We start from the raw sequence: 20,077 nt of genomic DNA, 5'->3' as shown, positions 1-20,077 counted from the left end.
GTAGCGGAGGTGGGTGGGGGGTCTCTGACTGACTCACACGCTTAAACTGGCGCACACAGAGCAGCCCCGCAAGGTGCCTGCGCAATTTCCTGCGATCATCACGGCGGAGGTGAGCTGGGAAATGAATTATTTGCACAAACAAGTGCCATTAATGGACGATGGTGGGGGAGGGGAGGGAAGGATGGGCTCAAGGTGAGACCACCCCACTACCTCAAGCTCGAGGGGGTGGAGGGGTGGAATCTGTTGAATTGAGAGTATGCAAATCAGTTAACTACTCGCACACACGTTCGCTTATGAACACGGACACACATGAGGAGTTCAACGCTCAGACACACACTTACTCGCACACACATGGCAGCACACACGCACGCGTCGAGCACCCCCAGCCCCCACACACACACACACACACACACACACACACACACACACACACACACACACACACACACACACACACACACACACAAGCCTTCACCCCATCACACACGCTCACTAAAAAACAAACATGAATGATACAAACACCCCAACAAATGCGCACACACTAACACATTTAATCTCACATCCAGACCAACAATTACATACAATCATGAACACACACACACACACACACACACACACGCACACACACACACACACACACACACACACACACACACGCGCGCACACACGCACACACACATGCGCGCGCTCGCAATAACAAACACACACTTTCCAACACACTGTCTCACACACACACAGACATTAGTCGCCCCAAAAAATATTCTCTCACACGTTGACACACACCTGCACCCCCTCATACATATCACACATTCAAAAAAAAAACACGTGTATGGTAAAAACACTCCACCAACTACACACACACAAAATAACCCAGGTCACACACGCACACACGCACTGTCACCAACAAACACACACACACACACACACACACACACACACACACACACACACACACACACACACACACACACACACTACCCCCCCCCCCCCCCACTCACTTGCACAAACCAACACACATGCAAACACACGCTCACTCTAGCTCACACACACTCACATGCCAACACACGCACGCACGCAACATCGATTCCTGGATGTCCACGCCGGGACGGCGCGGGCGCAGGATGCGCAAAATAGCAAGTGCGGGGCCAAATTCCGCACGCGCACGCTCACAAGTGTTTCTGTTTGGACGTCATCCATCCTCGGAAGGAAAAGAAGGACGAGAGGACGGTCGGACGGACGTAAGCGACTCACCTTGGCGGGAGGAGAGGCGGACGATGACGACAACGCCAGCGGGGAAAAACGCATCCTGCGCCGAGAGCTCTCGCGGTGGCAGCGGCGGTGGCGGCGGCGACGCGCTTCTCTGCAGAAAGCTCGCCGAATGGGAGGATGTCTTCCTCCACCTCTCTCCCTCCTCCCTCGCTCTCACTCTCTCTCTCCACCTTTGCCTCCAATCTCTCTTTACCGTGAGGAGGAGGATGATGGTGATGATGATGATTGCGGAACGCACGTGAGCTCCCTGAACGGCACAAAGACGAGCAAGTGGTGGTTAGGAAAGATGCCGATTATTCACGACGGCGTGAAAGTGTTCGATTCCCACGCACGCGTTCTGCAGGTTGCGTCACATCGCTTACCCGAGCGGTCGCTGTGGCAACGCCCACGCGCACTCGGTGCAGCGTGCGTACACACACACACACACACACACACACACACACACACACACACCCGCACCCCCACACACACACCCACACACACACACACACACACACACACACACACACACACACACACACACACACAGATGCAGTTACACACACTCACACGCACGCACTGATGCCGACTCGCTTAAAATTATTGACACTTTGTCCTACACACACACACATTCTCACACCGTCTTTCAGTCACACACACAAACTCTCTTCCACTCTCTCACACACTCGCACCGGCTCTCACAGGTCCCACGCTGACACAGGTGCCAGGTTGGTGAGCTTCATGCGCGGATCATGAGACAAGTGCTTCACATCTTTGTTGCGTGGAATGGGCTGGTGTGAACCGCTATTCCAGCCCAGGACAAAAATAACGACTAATGCTGGGCCAGGCTCGCAGCTGACTGGTTCCACAGATTGTTGGGCTTCCTTCCATGCAACACAGATGTGAAGCGGCACAATCGTCGATCATATCGCTTTCCCCGTAGCAACAGGACGATCAACCTGTTCTCCTGTTTGAACTCGCAACTGCTGCAGTATGCGCCCCTCGTGTACTTAATGAGCACTATAAAATTGCTCATTAGCCGAGCCCCCCCCCCCCCACATCCCAGTCCCCTTACACGCCGTCTGCAGTGAGGGTCCGTCGTTAAGATGCCTCATACACAGCAGCAGCATGTTTAGTGGCTCCCTCAGTGTGGCTGCTATTAAATTTCCAGTCACACAACAGTGCAGTGGAGATCCCTCCCCTCTCCGTCGCCCCCCCACCCCCCTCCTGCCTTTCACACACACTCCCCCCCCCTCCCTACTTCACTGTGTGTATTATGGTCATTCCGGATGTCTCCCTCCTCTCTTGTCACTCTACCTCCCACCCTGACGCCACACCCCTCCCTCCATGCCTCATTATTTAAATAAGCACCCCCTACCTTCACCCACGTCCCATCCTCTTCCTGTTTGTGCTGCAGAGCCTTCAACGTGCACGCGCATACGCATACACACACACACACACACACACACACACACACACACACACACACACACACACACACACGCGCACACAGTGCATGGGACTGGATAAAGATGGCCGCCGGCATTAGGCTTCAAGCGCCTCGGGTGGCATTTTAGAGGCTATCAGCCTCTACCTTTCACACAGCAGGCTGTCAGGGAGGGGATTGCTGTGATTGGGGGTGATTTCACACAGCAACATCTCAAAATGACATCATTCGGTTGGATGAACACGAGTGTCTCAGACGTATAAAATACAGTGCGGGAAAAAGTTTGACACCCCGGTCCCGGCTTTCGAACCTTCCCTTTTTACACGGCCAGTTTCGACTTCGATTATCCCATTCAAACTTCTGAGTGTAACCCTGACCAAGAGGTACACTTAAGCATGTACGTTATAACAACTGATCTATGGCTTTCGTCCCTTACTGATGTACAAGTAGCGGGGTACTGTCAAAAGTGGGCCCGGCCAATTAAATTAGCCGATACTAGCTCTTTCAAAATTGGCAGATTTTTTTTCCAAACATTTCAACATTTTTTTTTTTTTTTTTAAGATTTACTTGTTCATCAATTTTATCCGAGAGGAGACTGAGGGCACCGTTGCAGCAAAGTAAAACCTTTGAAGTGAGGCAAGTCTCAGCAACAGAGTAAGACACTGTTAGCCTGCATGTTTGTTTTAGAGGTTTAGGTCAGGGTCTCTTGTCTGGAGACTAAGGGCAGCATGAAAGAGGAGTGTTACCACAAAGTTGAGACTGTGTACCACTGCGTCCAGAGGTTGTGCCTGCTTTCGACAGTAAGGCACTGAATTGATTAGTTTTCTATGCTGCACTGAATGCATCACTCAAAACACGAAATCACCTGCATTCACTACTGGAGCAAATGTACTGGAGAAGAGATTAAGGGCTGGGCAAAAAAAGCTGCTACTTCAGTTGGTGATGCGAAATGCAAAATCACGCTGTATTAAATGCCTCGGCCAGAGGTAGAGATCTTCTGTATTCACTACTCAACGAGATGAGAATGTGGGCGGCAAGAAAACTGACTGAGGAGAATGTGGAGCATAGAAGCACTACACAAAAGCACAGCAAGAGGGCAAGATGACTTTAGCAAGTGTGTCACTTTGGTCATATTTTGGGGATCTTCAAACGAGCGATGACAAACGTGCTCGACCGATGACTGAGGGTCAATTGTCGACATCTCCTTTTTTCAGTGTTTGACCAATTTTATCCAAGAGGAGACTGTGGATAGCGAGAAAATGGATTATGGAGTACAAATACCTTCACATCCAGAGCGAAAACATTGGCAGGCTTGGAACCATACATAGTTGCTTTTAACTCTAAGTGCGGTGTAAAAAGGGGCCTCAGACAACAATGTCTGGTGCTGTAGGACAGCGTAGGCGTGCGCACGCAACTGCTAATACCGACGGGGGCAGGAAGACGGAGGTGGCGAGACAGAGGAAGGTAGGCGAGAGCTACTTGGAGTCGGGCCCCGAAGGACCTGCCGCTGATCAAGAGATGAGCAACAGCCTAATGAAGAGGCCTAGTCAGGGGGACCTAGTTAGGGGACCTTAGTAAGGGTGATCTAGTGAGGAGGGCATACAATAGCGTAATTCGTGCAGGGGGCTTAGTAAGGGGGGGGGCCTAGTTACAGTGCCCTACTGAAGGGTACTTAGTGAAAGGTAGATGGGTTGGCGACTGGAGGGAGTGCCTAAAGGGGGAGGGGTGGAGAAACTGGGCCTAGTTAGGTAGATAGTGGGCGAGTTAAGGGGCCTAGTGGGGGGCCAAGCAAGGAGTGAAGTGGTCCAAGTAAGGGGGCCGAGTGACGGAGCTCAGTGAAGTTCATCTCGGGGAGGAAGAGGAGGGGAAAAAAAAAAAAGAAAAAAAAAAAAGAGGAGCAAAACAAGAGCCCACTGTCGCCGTATCCAAGCAACCATCTCCCAGATGACGGGCGGTGACGTCACTTCCTGGTCAGCCCTATTGGCGGCGGAGCGGCGCCATCTGGTAGGACTACTTGGCCACGAGAGGCGGCTCTGCGAGGCGGGAGGGGGCGACATATTGGAGCGGTTAAAATTAACACGCTGACACCGTTTGGCTGCAAACAGGAAAAAAAAAGCACACAGCGAACTGTGTTTATTTTATGAAATTAATTGTTAAACACATAGCCATGTTGACTGAAGCATTGTTACTACTTCTTGTATGTGTGCGCGTGCGTGTGATCTAAGCAAACCAATGTTAGCTTCACACACGCTCTAGCCAGTCTTTCTCATCATCTGGGCTGTACTTATGTCCAAGGTATGAAAAAAAAATACAAATACAAATACACAACAGTCCAAAAAGCGCCAAAGTAAGTCCAGGATTTGACCCGCTCCTGAAGATCCCTTAAATGAGGTCCATGGGGATATCATCCTCCATGACGCCGGAGACTTGGGGCATCCCGGGTTGGGGTACGGCCCCGCGCTGAGCTCCGGACATCAGCATCTGGCCTGCGCATACACAAGGACCGAGACAACGGGACGATAACTGTTTTAAAGCTTATTTTGAAGCCAGAAAAAACATCCTATAATTGAAATTCCAGTTTCTACATAACTGTAATGACAGACACACACCAGTGGATGGCTGACTTGCGTGCTTTGGATTTGAGATCAGCACTAATTTAGAGTAGAAGATATAGATTAGTCGGTGAATTTCAACTTGTCACGTTGATAATGAGGAAGGGGAATGGTAGGGCGTTTGAAGTCGGACACGTTTTGGCACCTCACAGTAGAACAGAGTATGTACATGTATGCTATCAATAGAGTACGTGTCATGGTATGTAGTAGAAAGTGTGTTGCAATCATGAGAAAAGATGATGCATTGATGAGTGAATAGCAAAAACCAGGTAAAAAAAAAAAGCCAGTGATGTTCAACTTGAGCCATGCGGAGAGTGACAAGAAGTTAACCAATCTGTGAGTTGACGTCTCACAAGTGTAAAAAGAATCTAAGCGGCGATACTGAATGAGTTCAACCTGGCATGGGCTGCCTCCACTGCGCCTGCATTTGAGCACCCGCTCCTGGCGCCGAGTGGACCATCTGCTGGCCGAGTCCCTGGTGCGACATCATCCCGGGCATGTGGGACACGCCCCCCTGCTGTGAGAGAGGTGTGGTTGACGACAAAGTTGAACCTCCACCAAGCTTCCAGGCAAACGCGCGGGACGTCGGGCTGCCTTCTCACCGGCTGCTGTTGGCTGAGGAGTAGGCTGCGCAGTTGCGGGTTGGCCCCCGGGTTGGCCAAGCGTAGGATGGGACCCTGGGGCGGAGCCTGGCCGCCCTGCGTCACCTGATTGGGTGGCGCCCCGCTGACGGGCGGCTGCTGGCTGTTTGGCCCGGCGGCTCTCATACTCATCTGAGGTCAAATTCCCAAGTGTTAGTCACACCCGCCGCGCGGTCCGGACGCTTGTTTTTTACCCTCGCACATACACAAGTCCCGATGAATACATAAGACATTCTCTCTGAATACACGTATGCCAGGAATACATTCAGTGAGAATACATGAAGCGTGCCGGCATGCAGCTGCAAAAGGAGGAGGAGGATGGAGCTCAAAGTCTCAACCACTGTTAACATGAATAAAACACACCATGTTGGCGACACAAGATGCTATTGTGGACATGTTATGATGGCACCATTGTGTAAGTATGTTAATAAGTGTATGAATGTTTGTGCATGTTTTTTTTTTCCCTGCGTATTTTTTTGTATGATAAGAGTACTGTATGTGAATTTGTGTGAAATGATTTTGTGGGTACAGTGGTGCCCTGAGGTACAACTGAATTCATTTTGTGACCATGCTCGTAACTCAAAAACCCTCTTTTCCCACTGTACGAATGGAAATGGAAATCCCAACCCGAAATTGTAATGTGTTGAAATTACCGTATTTTCACGACTACAAGGCGCATTGAAAGTCTTAATTTTTTCTCCAAAATGTGAAATGATTTCCTCCCATATTCCAAAAACATGCATGGCGGGTTAATGTAGCACTCTAAATTTTGCTGAGGTGTGAGTGTGAGCGCGGATGGTTGTTAAGCGGATCGGAAAATGGATGCATGGATGTAACATAATTATTTTAAGGCCTCCAAACGGCGCTTGTATCTCAGATTTTTGCTTCCAAGTCAAGGCAAGAAGTCATCCAAACTTCAATATGTGAATAGGTGCGTATGAACTTGTAAACTTGTATGTAAACGTGCCTTAGCACACATCACATTTACTGTCCACGGAAGAATCTCTCACCATGTTGTTCTGCCTCTGCTGCTCCTCCATCATAGTGACCTGACTAACCGGGGGCATGCCCACCACCACCGACTGGACAGGAGTTAAAGGAGGAGGAGGAGGAGGAAAAGGAAGGGTATTGGCGGTGTTTTGGACAAGAATGAAAGAGTTCATTAAAAGAGGCGAGCAGGAGTACATGCACACAAGTCAGCAGCACCAGGCATTGTGCGTGTGTGTACGTGCGTCTGTGTTGTTGCTGTCGTTGTCACCAACCTGCTGCTGCACATTGCCGAGGGACACAGGGATGGGACCGGGGGGCCGGTTGAGGAAGTTCTGGTTGGGGGGGACTTGACCGGGCTGCATCGGACCGCCGCCGCCCAACTGCCAGAACAAAAAATAAATAAATAAATAAACGGATCAGTAAAGTCGTCAACATCATCTGAAAGATAGTTTGATGAAAAACATGCTGAAATGCATAAAGAAAAAAACTAAGCAGATGTATTACTATTTAAATAAAATAATATTTCAAAAATCCCTAATTTTTGGGACTTAAATGTATAATAATAATATTTTGGGGCTGGTCCTGTGACATAATTATACTCAGGTGCGACTTGCCTAAATTAAATCTCGGACTCAATATTTATGTATTCATATATTTTTTTAATGATTTAGAAAGTACTTTTAATAAAAAATTCAAAATGAAATGAACATTTCATCATCTAATTAAACTGTTTAAGGATTAAAAGCACATTTATAATCAAAAGCTAGATTTATTTGTATCACTGAATTCATATTGAAAATCATTTTAAAAAAACAGTACAGAACATAAAAAAATGTGACAATTTTGAATATGAAATTCATACTTAAACAGCTAGTAGTAAAATAAAACTACTTAAAAGCAAATGATTTTATTGACGAAATGTTTATCAGTTATTATATCTAAAATAAAACTACTTAAAAGCAAATGATTTTATTGGCGAAATGTTTGTTTTATCAGTTATTATATAAGTTAAAAATAATAAAATCAAGCAAAATGTTTTCCATGCCAATTTATATGCAATTTTATATTTGGATAAGTAAATAAAGTAAAATAAAAATGATTTTCTTTCCATCTGCGCTTGTCAAGTTTTCCGTTCTTCGAATGCCATACTGGCCCAAGAGTGTACACGCTGCCACCTGTTGGCGTGGAGAATCAAAGCCTTTTCTTGCATTTTTCCACGGCAAAATTCCATCGGAATCTATATTCATAATGAAGTCTTTTAATTTTATGACATGAAAAGATAATGCGGGAGGAAATATCAGATTTGCGCAGGTTATTCCGCCATTTATCAAGCCAGACAGTTAGTAGTCCTAAAAGTGTCATCATTTCAACTAATTGAATGCGCTCCATCCACCAGAACCGGAACGAGGAGGAGGAGGAGGAGGAAAGCAATTTAGATGTGACGATGTGATGAACGAGCATGTCAGACGAAACCTGGGCGAGCCTCACAAATCATGGTGGCGCGGCGCGAACATGCGAGCAGAAGCGGAGGTCCTAAAGTGGCAGCCCCGGGACGTCGGGCGCACTTTCCAGGGAAAAGCATCACGCGTTAAGAGGAGCGTGTGGTCCCGTCTAGCCCATCCCGGCGACTTGGTGCAAATTGAAATTTTAATTACGCCTCAAGATTGCTGCTGCCGTGGCGCCCTTTATTAGCGATGCAACACTGAATATGTGATGATGCACAAGAGGCAGAGTGAGAGGGAGAGAGAGAGTGGGGGAAAAAAAATCATCATTATTGTTTTATGCGTTCTGCTGCCTCTAAATGCTCAAGACGCACACGCACTTTGTCCAGATGTAAAATTAGCAGGATGACTAAACAACAACCATCGTCAGCAAGCAATACAAATAGAATGAGGATGATATTGCATCATGAGTTTTATTCTGCGGTACAACATGGCTCAGTCAACACAATGCTTTTTTTTTCTTTTTGGGGGGAGGGGCCTGGCCAAGACTACATTGACACAAGTGACACAACTTCCAAGTTTTTCAATATCCGTGCCTGGCGCATCACAGGCACATTTTGTTTCATCCCCTACGAAAATTAATATTAAAGCGGCTTACTGAGTCACTTACAGAAGTTGTGAATGTCTCCTTTCATTGTCTTCAGGCCTGAATTACACCGCCACCTAGTGGCCAAGTTGCACACACCGAAAGAATAAATTCATCATTGTTTATATATTTGACATAATTACATTATTACTGTCCAAAAACATGCATGGCAGGTTAATGGAATACTCTTAATTGTCCCTAAGTGTGATTGTGAGCGCGAATGGTTGTTTGTCTTTGTGTGCCCTGCGATTGGCTGGCAACCGGTTCAGGGTGCCCCCTGTCTACTGCCCGAAGACAGCTGGGTTAGGCTCCAGCACACCCGCGACCTTCCTGAGGATAAGCTGATTAGAAGATGGATGGATGGATGGAATTTTTTAAAATTAGATGTTACAGAGGGCGGCCCAGTGGGTCCAGTGGTTAGCGCGTCGACCTCACAGTGCAGAGGTCGTGGGATCGATCCCGGCTCCGGCATTCCTGTGTGGAGTCTGCATGTTTTCCCGGGACCTGCGTGGGTTTTCTCCGGGTACTCCGGTATCCTTCCACATTCCAAAAACATGCATGGCAGGCTGATTGAACACTCAAAATTGTCCCTAGGCATGAGTGTGAGCGCGGATGGTTGTTCGTCTCTGTGTGCCCTGCGATTGGCTGGCAACTGGTTCAGGGTGTCCCCCGCCTACTGCCCGAAGAGGGCTGGGATAGGCTCCGTGACCCTTGTGAGGATAAAGCGGATCGGAAAATGAATGGATAGATATTACAGAGCACTGATTTACTTATTCAAATTTTCTGTAGTTCTTCGGAGAGGCCGGAACAAATTAATGGCATTTCCATTCACTTCAATGGGGGAAATGGTGTTTTGAGTTAAGATTTTGGAGTGAATTAAATTTGTATATCAAGGCACCCCTGTATACCACTTCGGGGGGAAAGCAAAGACTTGTCTTTGCTTTCAAAAACAAGCAATTGTGAAGCAGAGACAAGATGGATAAACAAATCAGAGCCATGAACAAATATTACAGCTATTTGGACTTTGTAATTTAGTCTCATCTCAGCATAGTTTTTGTATTATTTCTTTTTCTATTCTACTTTTTGTTTTATTCTCAATAACGCAAACTTTGGAGTGACAGACTTTGGCCCAAATTGAATAACAACCGGACAAAATCAATAGCATGTCTTTGTCTTTGGCAGACCTACGGAAACAAAATCACCCTAAAATGGCTACTTAAAAGCAAAATGGAAGACTGAGTTCCTGTGTCTTTTCAAGCATGGCTTCATGCATGACCTTTGTGTGCATCTACCCATGATAGTCATCCCGACCAAATTTCAGGTTGCTCAGCGAAACTGGCTTCAAGGCTGTATTAAAAAAAAAAAGTCCAAATGAGCAGACTGTGTACAACCAAAAAGAGGACAAAAATGATGTTTCTGTCACGTATTCCTGGCTGCATCGAAAGAGAGGCAGCAGAAAAAGAGGCTTTACCTCCATCAGGAAGACATAGTGGGTGGGGGAGGAAAGGGGCTGTGCTTGCATCCCTGCAGATTGGCACACTGCGCGTATGGCATGTCTCGTGTAATATATGTGACATCTGTGCCAGCCGCTCTCCATTATTCATGGCAGTCCAACTTTAGCTTTGTCTAATCTTATCATTTTCAACACTGCTGAACTACAGCACTGGGCTTCGCGCATGCTGTGTAAATGTTTATTAGACCCTCAAAACTCATCCAAAAAGAACCAAGAGGCTCGCCGTTTTGGTTTGACGAGTCCATTTTTCGGTGGTTTAGGTACATTCCAGGACTCATTAAAAAAAAAAGGGGGGGGGGGTGCCGTTCTCACCGCTCTTTAACGTTGTGGGCATGTCCCCTGAATATGCTGAAGGCACACCCACTCAACTATCTATGACGTGGATAAACTGATGCTACTTTGCCAAGCATTTTTCTGATGCCTACATATTTGAGCTGCAAAAATATTAACTGCTTAAAGCCTCAGGTGGCTGGAAAATATCGCTCTAAGTCATGAGGGTCAACAAGGCACTCTAAAGCAGCCATGACAGCCCTAAACTTCTATCCACACACTGGCTGTCAAGTTGTAAAAAAAAAAAAGTTCTCTCCTAGCATTTCTATCTTTCTCACCATTATGTGCATGGAGGCGTGACCAACAATGAGGCACTCTATAGCAGCCATTCCAGCAGACTACCCAAAGGAAAGACTCAGTGCATTTACAGGGTGTAAGCTTAGCAAGTTAGCTAGCCAACTGCACTAAACAATGTCACTGCATAACCACTGTGAATGTCAAAATCCACTTTCCAGGGCCATTAAAGTATAATAAGCTTCAAAAATATTCTTGAAAATAAATAAATACATAAATATGAATTTGGGTGAAACATCTGCCCCCCCCCCCGACACACACACTCAAAAATCTGGCTTCTACAAAAACAATACCACTTGAAAACCTAACGTGAGCACAAATAGCCCCGTAAAAAGCTGCGCTAACACGATTGCCATTCGCCTCTTGCAGGGCTGTAGTGGAGTACCTGCGCTGATTGAAACGTCAATAGCGATGCCACTTAAACACCAGTCAACTCCGCCGGCGCTCCTCTACGTTAACTCCTCATCATCGTTATCGTTCTGCTCCAGCAGAACATCATCTCGCCCCCCCCCCCAACCCCCTTTAAGCACTCACCGCACGGTGACTCTGGATCTGCTTGTGGTTGGTGATGACCTGCCGGATGCCGTTAACGAAGCCGCTCTGGTCATTGGGGATGAGGCCCATAAAGATGCGCTTCTTGGACGAGTAGAGCAGCATGAGGACGCGCACCTCGCACGGCGACGTGGTGTGTGGGAAGTGGACGCATCCAGCCTGGAAGGAAAAATTGAAACGCTTCGCAGCTTGGCAAAAAACAGCGGAAAAAAAATTGCCACTCTTTATATACTAAAGTTTCCTTCTGCGCGTACTAAGCATGGTACAAAATACCAATATTTGTATTTGTCTGTGACAATGCATTATGGGTACACATGAGTGAACGATAATTAATTAAAAATGAAACATATTCCGGTGCGCTGTGCGATGCTTTCTGTATTGCACAGCGACAATATCTCAAAGACAACTGACTTTTTAAGTCTTGACAGACACCCTGAAACAAACTGATGCTTGACAGACAGATAATGTAACAATACTCACATGCATATATTGGTTCTGCTCTGCCAAGAATGACAAATATTATTAGAGCAGAGGAACTGAAACAGTCTCCGTGTACAATACAATAAATTCAGATTGATATATCGCTTGCACACCAGCTGCAGCTGTAACAAAGCGCTTTACAAAACGGTTCACATAAAGTATAATAATAAACACAACACATAACGTAAAAGAGGGACAGTCGTGCAATCTTAACCATTTTTTCCTCATTTCCCTCAGACGAAATTTACCATATTTTCCGCACTATAAGGTGCACCTAAAAGCATGCGATTTTCTAAAACCTGACAGTGCGCCTTATAATCCGATGCGCCTTATATATGGGTCAATATTCTGATTTCTTGGACGTAGTATTTTAAATGTTCTGTAAAGCGCTTTGTTACAGCTGCAGCGGTTGTGAAAGCGCTACATAAATAAAGCGGTAATGTATTATATTCACTTTAGCATAGCTCCGCCTAGTGGATACATAACGCAACTGCAGCCACTATTGTAGCTTCTATCCTGTGCACCTTTTAATGAGGTGCGCCCGATATATGAAAATAGTTTTCAAACAGGCCATTCATTACTTTGTTACAGCTGCAGCGGTTGTGAAAGCGCTGTAAAGGTGCGCTTTATACTCCGAAGCGTCTTATAGTGCGGAAAATACGGCACTTGGCAATGGATTGAGACCACATTTGGAAACTTACAAAACCGTTGGCCATAATGCGGTACAGGCCTTTGAGCGACTCCATGTCCTTGTTGGTGAAGAGAAACTGTACCATTCGAGAGTTCCTGAACAAGGGACCCAACGTCGTCTGCGGAGAGAGCGTCAAGCAGTCAAAAGAAACAAACCAAAACAAAACTGCTGCCATTATAACAATTTTTTTTTTAAAAAAGCGGCTCACCAAAAGCTGTTGTGGGATCAGCTGCATGATGAGCTTTTGCGGCCATTGGTCCGTGTTCCTGTGGTGACAAAGGCGTCAGAGACAAACAAAAGCCCAAAGGTGGCCTTAGATCGAGCAGTCTACTCACAGGTTCTCTCCCTGGTTAACCTGCACTTGACACGGCAAGGAACGTGTCAGATTGGTGGCGGAATCCATGGACGAGGCTTTGGGCTTCTGCAAGAGGAAGAAAATATGAGCAACCCACAATCCAACTCAAACCCCCCCCCACCACCACCACCACCACCCTCTTCTTCTAACACCTGCTCTGATCTGCGAAGTCACGAGGTGAAAGATTTCACGAGATTTGGCGAGGTACATCGCCGACACTTTCTATTTTGGGTCTGCGTGAGAAGTCGGCTCCTTTTTCGGATGAGTCTGTAATTTGTAGTATATTTCTTAACAATTTTTAACACTTTTTCCTGCACGACCCAATAAAAATAAAACAAGACATCAATTTTTCGGTTATTGATCACTAAAATTAAGGGCTTTTGGACTGTCCTACATGGAAGATATTAGGTAGAGGAGAGGAAGTGCAGCTAGCCATCTATTTCCAGCAATATGCTTTTGGGGTCTTTCGATTGCATAATTCCAATTGTTCAAGCTGTTACCTCAAGCTGTAATACATTTTATATATACATATATATATATATATATATATATATATATATATATATATATATACTGTATATTTTTTACCGCTAGCAGTTTCCTTTTAGATGTCATTTAATCTGTTCCTGTTCACACAAAAATAAGCACGTCTTTTTGCATTTTATACTTACACATTATCCATTTTGAACAAAACAATGACATTAAGATCAAGGTACGGGGTCCCTAACCTACTCCCTATTCACACGTTATTTTGTCAAGCAGGCACATTTTGATTTTTTATGTCTGTGGGAATAAAAGGCGTTTATCCCCTTTCCCACTGAGAGGCGAACAATTACGACTGTTGGCGATGGTAGAAAATTGCACCTTAACGTTAGGTTCCGTTCAAGGTTGCAAATGTTCGCCAGACGTTCGCCAACAGTGTTAGTGTTTTTTTTTTCCTTGTCGCAAGAAAATGTTGAACAGGTTCAAAATTCTCTTGCGACAAGGGAAGTACAGGCAAACGTCTACCGAACGTCTGGTGACCATGTGGCGAACATTTGCGCACAAACTTATTGCAAAACACTTCAAAAGTAGGGAAATGTTATCACCACAATGGGGAAAAATTGATGCAAGAATTGCAAAGCTGCAATCAAATAAGAGGCCTTATGTTAACATCCAACTTATCCTGATTTTGATTGAAATAGCTTTTGATTTCAGCAAATACAACCTCCGGGTTGCTGCAAATTGAACAAATCAACATTTTCAATTCTTTACTACCTATAAATTGTCTTGAAACATAGCTGTGCATCATAAATAGGAACAGTGCATTGAAAAGTACTTTGATCATTGGGAGGTTTGTTTCAAAAACATTTAAATTATTCTCTAACAGTAATTTGATGACTTGAAATTTATGGTGAGTGCCATTTGCATCGACTCTTTCTAAAAATCAAAAGGAAAAACATCATTTGCTTCATAATTTGGAACCGCGGTGTAGCGATCAAATTGGTTTACCTCCTGCCACTCGAGCACGCCGCTCCACGCCACAATCTTGTTGGCCATCCCCTGTTGTTGCCCCATCGTATTGGGGTTCCCTTGCGGTGCCTGCACACCCGGCTTGATAAATAAATAAAAATACACACATCTTAACATCGCGATGTCACTCAGCACACAGACTTGTCGTACCATGTTGGGCTGCGCGTTGGGTGGGCCGGACTGGTTGGGCGCCGGCTGCTGCTGAGTGGGCGGCTGCGGCTGCTGATTGGGTGGCGGCTGGCCGGGCGGCGGCAACGCTTGCTGCTGCTGGTTGGGGGCGCCCGGCTGTTGCGGCATCATGGACTGAGCGGCCGTGGTGACGGAGGCGATGTTGGGCTGGTTGAGCTTCACCCCCGACAGCGACGGCATGGACGGCTGGCCAGCAAATGGCGGGCCTGCACTGACCATCCCCGCGACTGGAGAAGAGGGGCGGGACATGTCATTCGTAATCATGCTTGCCATGTCGGCAAGTCTGGCATTAATTGTTCACTTTGGAGTTGAGTTGTGCTTGTGGTTTAGTGGTGTCATTCCCACTGAAGGATGAAGAAGTTCAGATGGCTCTCATCTTTCTTTTCCCTTTCTCGCAGTGTTCTTATGAGTACGTCACAACCTATTTATATTTTTGTAATATAATTGGAGTTTGCATCTTTCTCCCCGTGCCTGCGTGGGCTTTCTCCAGGTACTCCAGTTTCTTCCTACATTCCAAAAACGGCAGGCTTAATGGAACACTGTGATTGTGAGGGCGAATGGCTGTTGGTCTATGTGTGCCCTGCGATTGGCTGGCAACCAGTTCAGGGTGTACCCCGCCTATGCCCGAAGACAGCTGGGATAGGCTCCAGCACGCCAATCCATTTGAATCACGGGACGTTGCACGTGTCCCTAATGTTATGGCCAGTGATGTGTCCTGTCCAATGACACTCAAACAAACAAACACAAAAAAGTACTCAAATTCCACCTCAGTAGTGTTAATAATCCCCCCTCACAGTCCCGTGCATTAACACCTCTTGCATGTAGCTCTTGGTGAGAACATCCACTAAATGCATATGAACATGAACAAGACAAAACAAATGGAAACTTGGCACACACACACGCACGCACGCACGCACGCGCGCACGCACGCGCACACACACACACACACACACACACACACACACACACACGAGTCAGCTGGCAACTCACATCGGTTCTTCTGGCCTTTGGCTGCCTCCACAACCATCTGTGCAGCCACCTGAGCAGCACTCATGGTGGGTGGATTCTGTTGGCGCACGGATTAAAAAGGAAGACAAAGCTGCGTCAAATATTTCTGCCCCGGCAACACAAACGGCGCCGGCTGAACGGCGGCCAAACGCAAATCGGCGTAAATTAAGACTGCCGACGCTTGGCCACCGGCTGCATACCTGATAAGGATGCGCAGCACTCATAGGGGGAGGAGCCTGCGGGCCTCCGACCAGAGGTTGATTGACTGCCAGCGGCTGAGGCGGCAGAACAGGCTTCAGGGGCCCGGGACCACCGGCTGACGACACTGCAAGACATGGAAAAATGTTTCCTGAGCATGTTTTGATAACATCATTCTTTTGATGAAAATGTTCAATCATCACATACAATTTTGCTGACTATTCTTGCTAATTTTGGCTTTCTGCATATCTAGTAAGAATAATACAATATTGTTTTGTGGATAATAGAGCTGTGTACGAACCGGAGGTTTCTTGACTACAGAAGCACTTTGGCCATTAAAAACTAAAACAGAATTTTCGGACCCGAGTCAGAACAGGTCACGTCCAAACAACAAGGCTAAACAGTGCCTCGTTCTCTCCTGCCCACCGACGTCCTCTCTCTTGTTACCTTCACGCACCCCGCCCCCACCCCCAGACCACAGTAAAACCACAGAGCTTGTAAAGGTTACTACAGTATGTATGTGGTCAGTGCACGTCAATAAAGCCCAGCGAGCCAGTGTATTCAACGCCATTGTTTACTCGCTGTTGGTCTCTCACGCCGCCCTCGTAAGGGAGACGAAATACGAAAACACCCAGGTTAGCTTAGCGCAAGATAGTAGCCGTTAAAACACAAGCCGATAGATTTAAAATTGGTCTGTCGTGGGGTAGTGTACGGTAAGGGATTCTAGAGGATAAGGTAAGGTATTTTAAACTAAAGCGGAAAACCTTTGCGCAGGTTGACGTGGCTTTGTTAACGTGCACCAGTGTACAATCCAAAATGTTTGCAAAAAAGTAAATATGAGGCTTGGTAAAGCACATTGGACAACATTTGGTGAAGATAAAGCTCTCTTTAAGTGCACTCCATTTACTCTTTATGATTATGATCAAATTGGATTCTTCATATTTTTTTGGGACTATGACGGGTTTTTTTGGGCAAAAGTGCAAACCCAGCTTCAATTAATTTGGGACATTGTGTGCTTACTTACTAAAAACAAAAATTTTACCAGTTTGAACATGAAATATCTTGTATTTTTAGTGTATTCAATTCAATATAGGTTGAACATGAGATGAAAATCATTGTACTGTTTTTATTTACAGGCAATTTTTGTTTGCAAAATTGGTAATCCAAACTCGCTGATTAAATGGTAAATGATACAACACTAGTGACTATTCTTGCTGTTGTTCACATTCACATATATGTAGTAAGAGAGTAAAATAGAAAGAAAATGTTATGTTTAATGGAATAAAGAAAAATAAAAAACAGCAATTAACAACAACAACAACAAAGTACAATCCCGGTCATGTGTGTGTGACCTACCAGGCAGTGAGATACCCCTGACCAGCACCATATCTTGGCTGCAGTCTGGATGGGGCTCTATGACGCCCCCTACTGGAGACGCCCGCTCAAACAGAGCTCTCAGGGCGGGCAGCTTCCTCGGCGCCACCACTGAGAAGTGGATTCCTCTCTGGAAAGAAGACAGTGACGTGAACAACACCTCACAAGCAAACATTGCAAGCGTTTTGGGGGTGGGGGGGACTCACATCTCTGATGATTTTGACCAGGTTGTCGGCGGTGCAGCCTGTGTAGCTGACGCTTTCCACGGCAGGAAGCAAGTATGGCGGAGAGTTACACAGCAGGACGCACACCTTGTGTGTCTGACCGCTGGTGATGGTAGAGGAAAAGTGAAGAAATTACCATCATGGTAGGTGTCATTGTGCTTGTCACTTTATTAATATCATTTGTAGGAGCTGAGTATGTCTTGCGAAGGTTTGGAAAATTCTGCCTCTGAAGTCAGGTTGACTCAGCCACACATCATTTAGTAGGTGTGTTCTCAAGAAACCACACATGGCAATTTTTCAACATGTATTTTATATTTACGATTGTTTTATCCACTTTGTTCTAGATTCATGATTCATTTAAAAAGTGTAAATTCATTTAATGGTAGCTCCAATTTCAAACGGTCACCTGTATGTAACCGGACAATGAGTGTCACTCACATTTGTTCCCGCATCTTCTTGAAGTCGTCAAAGAGCTGCAAGGCTACTGAGAGGCCTTCGGCAATCAGACTACAGCTTTCCGCTCCTCCCCCCATGAATCTGTGTCGAAACGTAGGGGAACACTTGAGAATCCCCACTGTTCAATATAGTACACGCGTAGCAAAAAGGTGGACTCACTGGATGCTGTCGATCCAGGAGACAAACTCAAAGGCTGAGCTGGTGGGAGCGTGACACTGGACGTACGATTCGGGGGCGCAGTCCACTGTGTTGAACACCACCAGGCCGTACTGAGTCCCTCCGTACTGGAGTAAGGTGTGAAAGTTTAAAAAAAATGCGTAGAGATTAACAGCGTGAAGAAAATGTTACAAAGCAGGTTGTTAAATGTGAGCAGGTGATATGATCTTTGGTGAGGCAGCCTGTGATTCAAGTATTTATTTTACGCTGTTGCAAGCGACTGTAAAAAACTATCTTCATAATCATGATTTGTCTGCTCAGTACAATTTCCTCCCTTTCTTGCCAGGAAAAAAACTAGAAAGACACTAAGTGCCGTTTTGTTTTCAAAAGTTTATGACAATAATGTACATGAACTACCCTTTTCTCAAGAAGCCCGTTAATCAAATTTAAGACCTCTCTTTCATTAATTGTGAGAGCTTTACATATCCATCTGTGGTCATTTTAAAACACTTGAACATGGATTTAACGCCGATGTGCCATTTTCAATAGTAATTAAAGAAATTCAGTTGGGAGAAATACCCCCTTTGCCAGGGATGTCACTCATTTTTGTTGGTGGCCACTGTGGAGTTACGTCTTCCCTTGGAGGGCACTTATGACAGTCAGACCACAAAATGTTTAATTGTCGCATTGCATTGTCACTTGTACACAACAAATTGTAATATATAAAATAAATAATAAAATCATGTCTTGATTTTTGCTGTCTGTCTCTCTGTGCAGCCTGGTACCAAGTGGCACGTAGACGGGTACTGTGGTTGTGCTTGTAGACTACTGCCGTACACCACGATTTGCAGGTTGCAGATAAACAGCAATTCATCAGACTGCCAAAAAGTGATGGAGAAACACTCACATCGCCTCCAAAGTCTGTTTCCGCTGGTGGTCCTCTGTTGAAACACCTGCAGTGACACATGCTGTGCATGAATTATGTGTTTCTACTCATGAGGATCGAGAAAATGTGACTCATGATGGCCTTACTCAATAGCTGGAAGTACATAATTCTTCCTGAGAGATTCAAAGTATGGCCCCAAGTTGGCTGTGCCCTCAATGACAAAGACCACATCAGCCACCTGGTTGCTGCCCGGCTTGGTGGAAGCCTCCATGAGGGACACCATGGACCTGCACACACAAGGACCATCAACTGTATCAATTACAAATCCATTCACATTATTAATTATAGTTTAAAGGTCTGGAGGTTTGCAGGTATCAGAACAACAGTGGGAATTGACCGTGACGTCATGACAACAAAAAAAAACTTTTGTCAACATTTCGCTTCGCTGAATCTCGCTGAACGCTGTTCAGGCATGCTATAAGAGGCGCATAGAAATGTCTCCAAAACCCGTACTTTAACATTGCTCTTATCCTATAAAATAGTGATATAGAGGGCAAATAGAAAGCGAAAGTACAACGAAACCCCCAATGAAAATTCTTCACAGAAAGCAGCCATGAGCTGGCTGCCGATTTTTTTAAAACTCACGCGAGTGAAATCAAAATGTCCGTCCGTCCCGTCACAACATGGCGACTTTCGGCCACATAAACCACGCTGGAGGTGAAGCTTTTTGTGAACTTAAGAGGCGAAATGAGCAGAGCAAACGCGCGAAGCGGACTTGTCAGAGCATGGGCAGTAGAAATGTTTTGTTGTATTTTCACGGGAAGTGGTGGAGC

General features: G+C 45.8%; 2 protein-coding genes across 4 annotated transcripts in view; both read right to left on the bottom strand.

The window, feature by feature from the left end:
- The window catches only part of lrrc4ba (leucine rich repeat containing 4Ba), a 23,262-nt gene extending 21,649 nt beyond the window's left edge, over positions 1-1,613 (bottom strand). The window contains exon 1 of the mRNA XM_019889738.1: positions 1,252-1,613. The gene's annotated coding sequence lies outside the window, so the exon portion shown is untranslated. The remainder of the gene's footprint in view (positions 1-1,251) is intronic.
- Positions 1,614-4,813: 3,200 nt separating this feature from the next.
- On the bottom strand, positions 4,814-20,077 carry med25 (mediator complex subunit 25). Of its 3 annotated transcripts, none has more exons than XM_019889940.1 (20): positions 19,890-20,077; positions 19,391-19,531; positions 19,266-19,311; positions 18,362-18,486; positions 18,185-18,283; positions 17,729-17,849; positions 17,505-17,652; positions 16,151-16,275; positions 15,933-16,008; positions 14,904-15,169; positions 14,733-14,834; positions 13,222-13,307; positions 13,095-13,152; positions 12,897-13,004; positions 11,698-11,874; positions 7,211-7,318; positions 6,959-7,030; positions 5,910-6,080; positions 5,704-5,824; positions 4,814-5,181 (listed from the first exon to the last, which is right to left on the bottom strand). In XM_019889940.1, exons 2-20 carry the CDS (start codon positions 19,525-19,527, stop codon positions 5,078-5,080), a joined length of 2,250 nt encoding a protein of 749 aa, XP_019745499.1. In that variant the 5' UTR covers positions 19,528-19,531; positions 19,890-20,077; the 3' UTR covers positions 4,814-5,077. The 3 variants fall into 3 exon arrangements, with proteins under 3 accessions (XP_019745499.1, XP_019745500.1, XP_019745501.1); XM_019889941.1 differs by having other exon boundaries at positions 14,733-14,822; XM_019889942.1 differs by lacking the exon at positions 6,959-7,030.

The sequence above is a fragment of the Hippocampus comes genome, unplaced genomic scaffold, assembly GCF_001891065.2.
Source record: "Hippocampus comes isolate QL1 unplaced genomic scaffold, H_comes_QL1_v1.1 scaffold326, whole genome shotgun sequence".
In the NCBI taxonomy this organism is placed as follows: Eukaryota; Metazoa; Chordata; class Actinopteri; order Syngnathiformes; family Syngnathidae; genus Hippocampus; species Hippocampus comes.
Note: the sequence above shows the minus strand (reverse complement) of the source record. Positions and strands in the feature narration are given on the sequence as shown.

Coding starts and splice junctions, on each gene's coding strand:
- med25 (XM_019889940.1), bottom strand. CDS start 19,527: ATGGTGTCCCTCATGGAGGCTTCCACCAAGCCGGGCAGCAACCAGGTG. Junction 16,009..16,150: donor GTGCTGCGCATCCTTATCAG/GTATGCAGCCGG, acceptor GTGCGCCAACAG/AATCCACCCACCATGAGTGC. Junction 13,153..13,221: donor GTTAACCAGGGAGAGAACCT/GTGAGTAGACTG, acceptor TTGTCACCACAG/GAACACGGACCAATGGCCGC.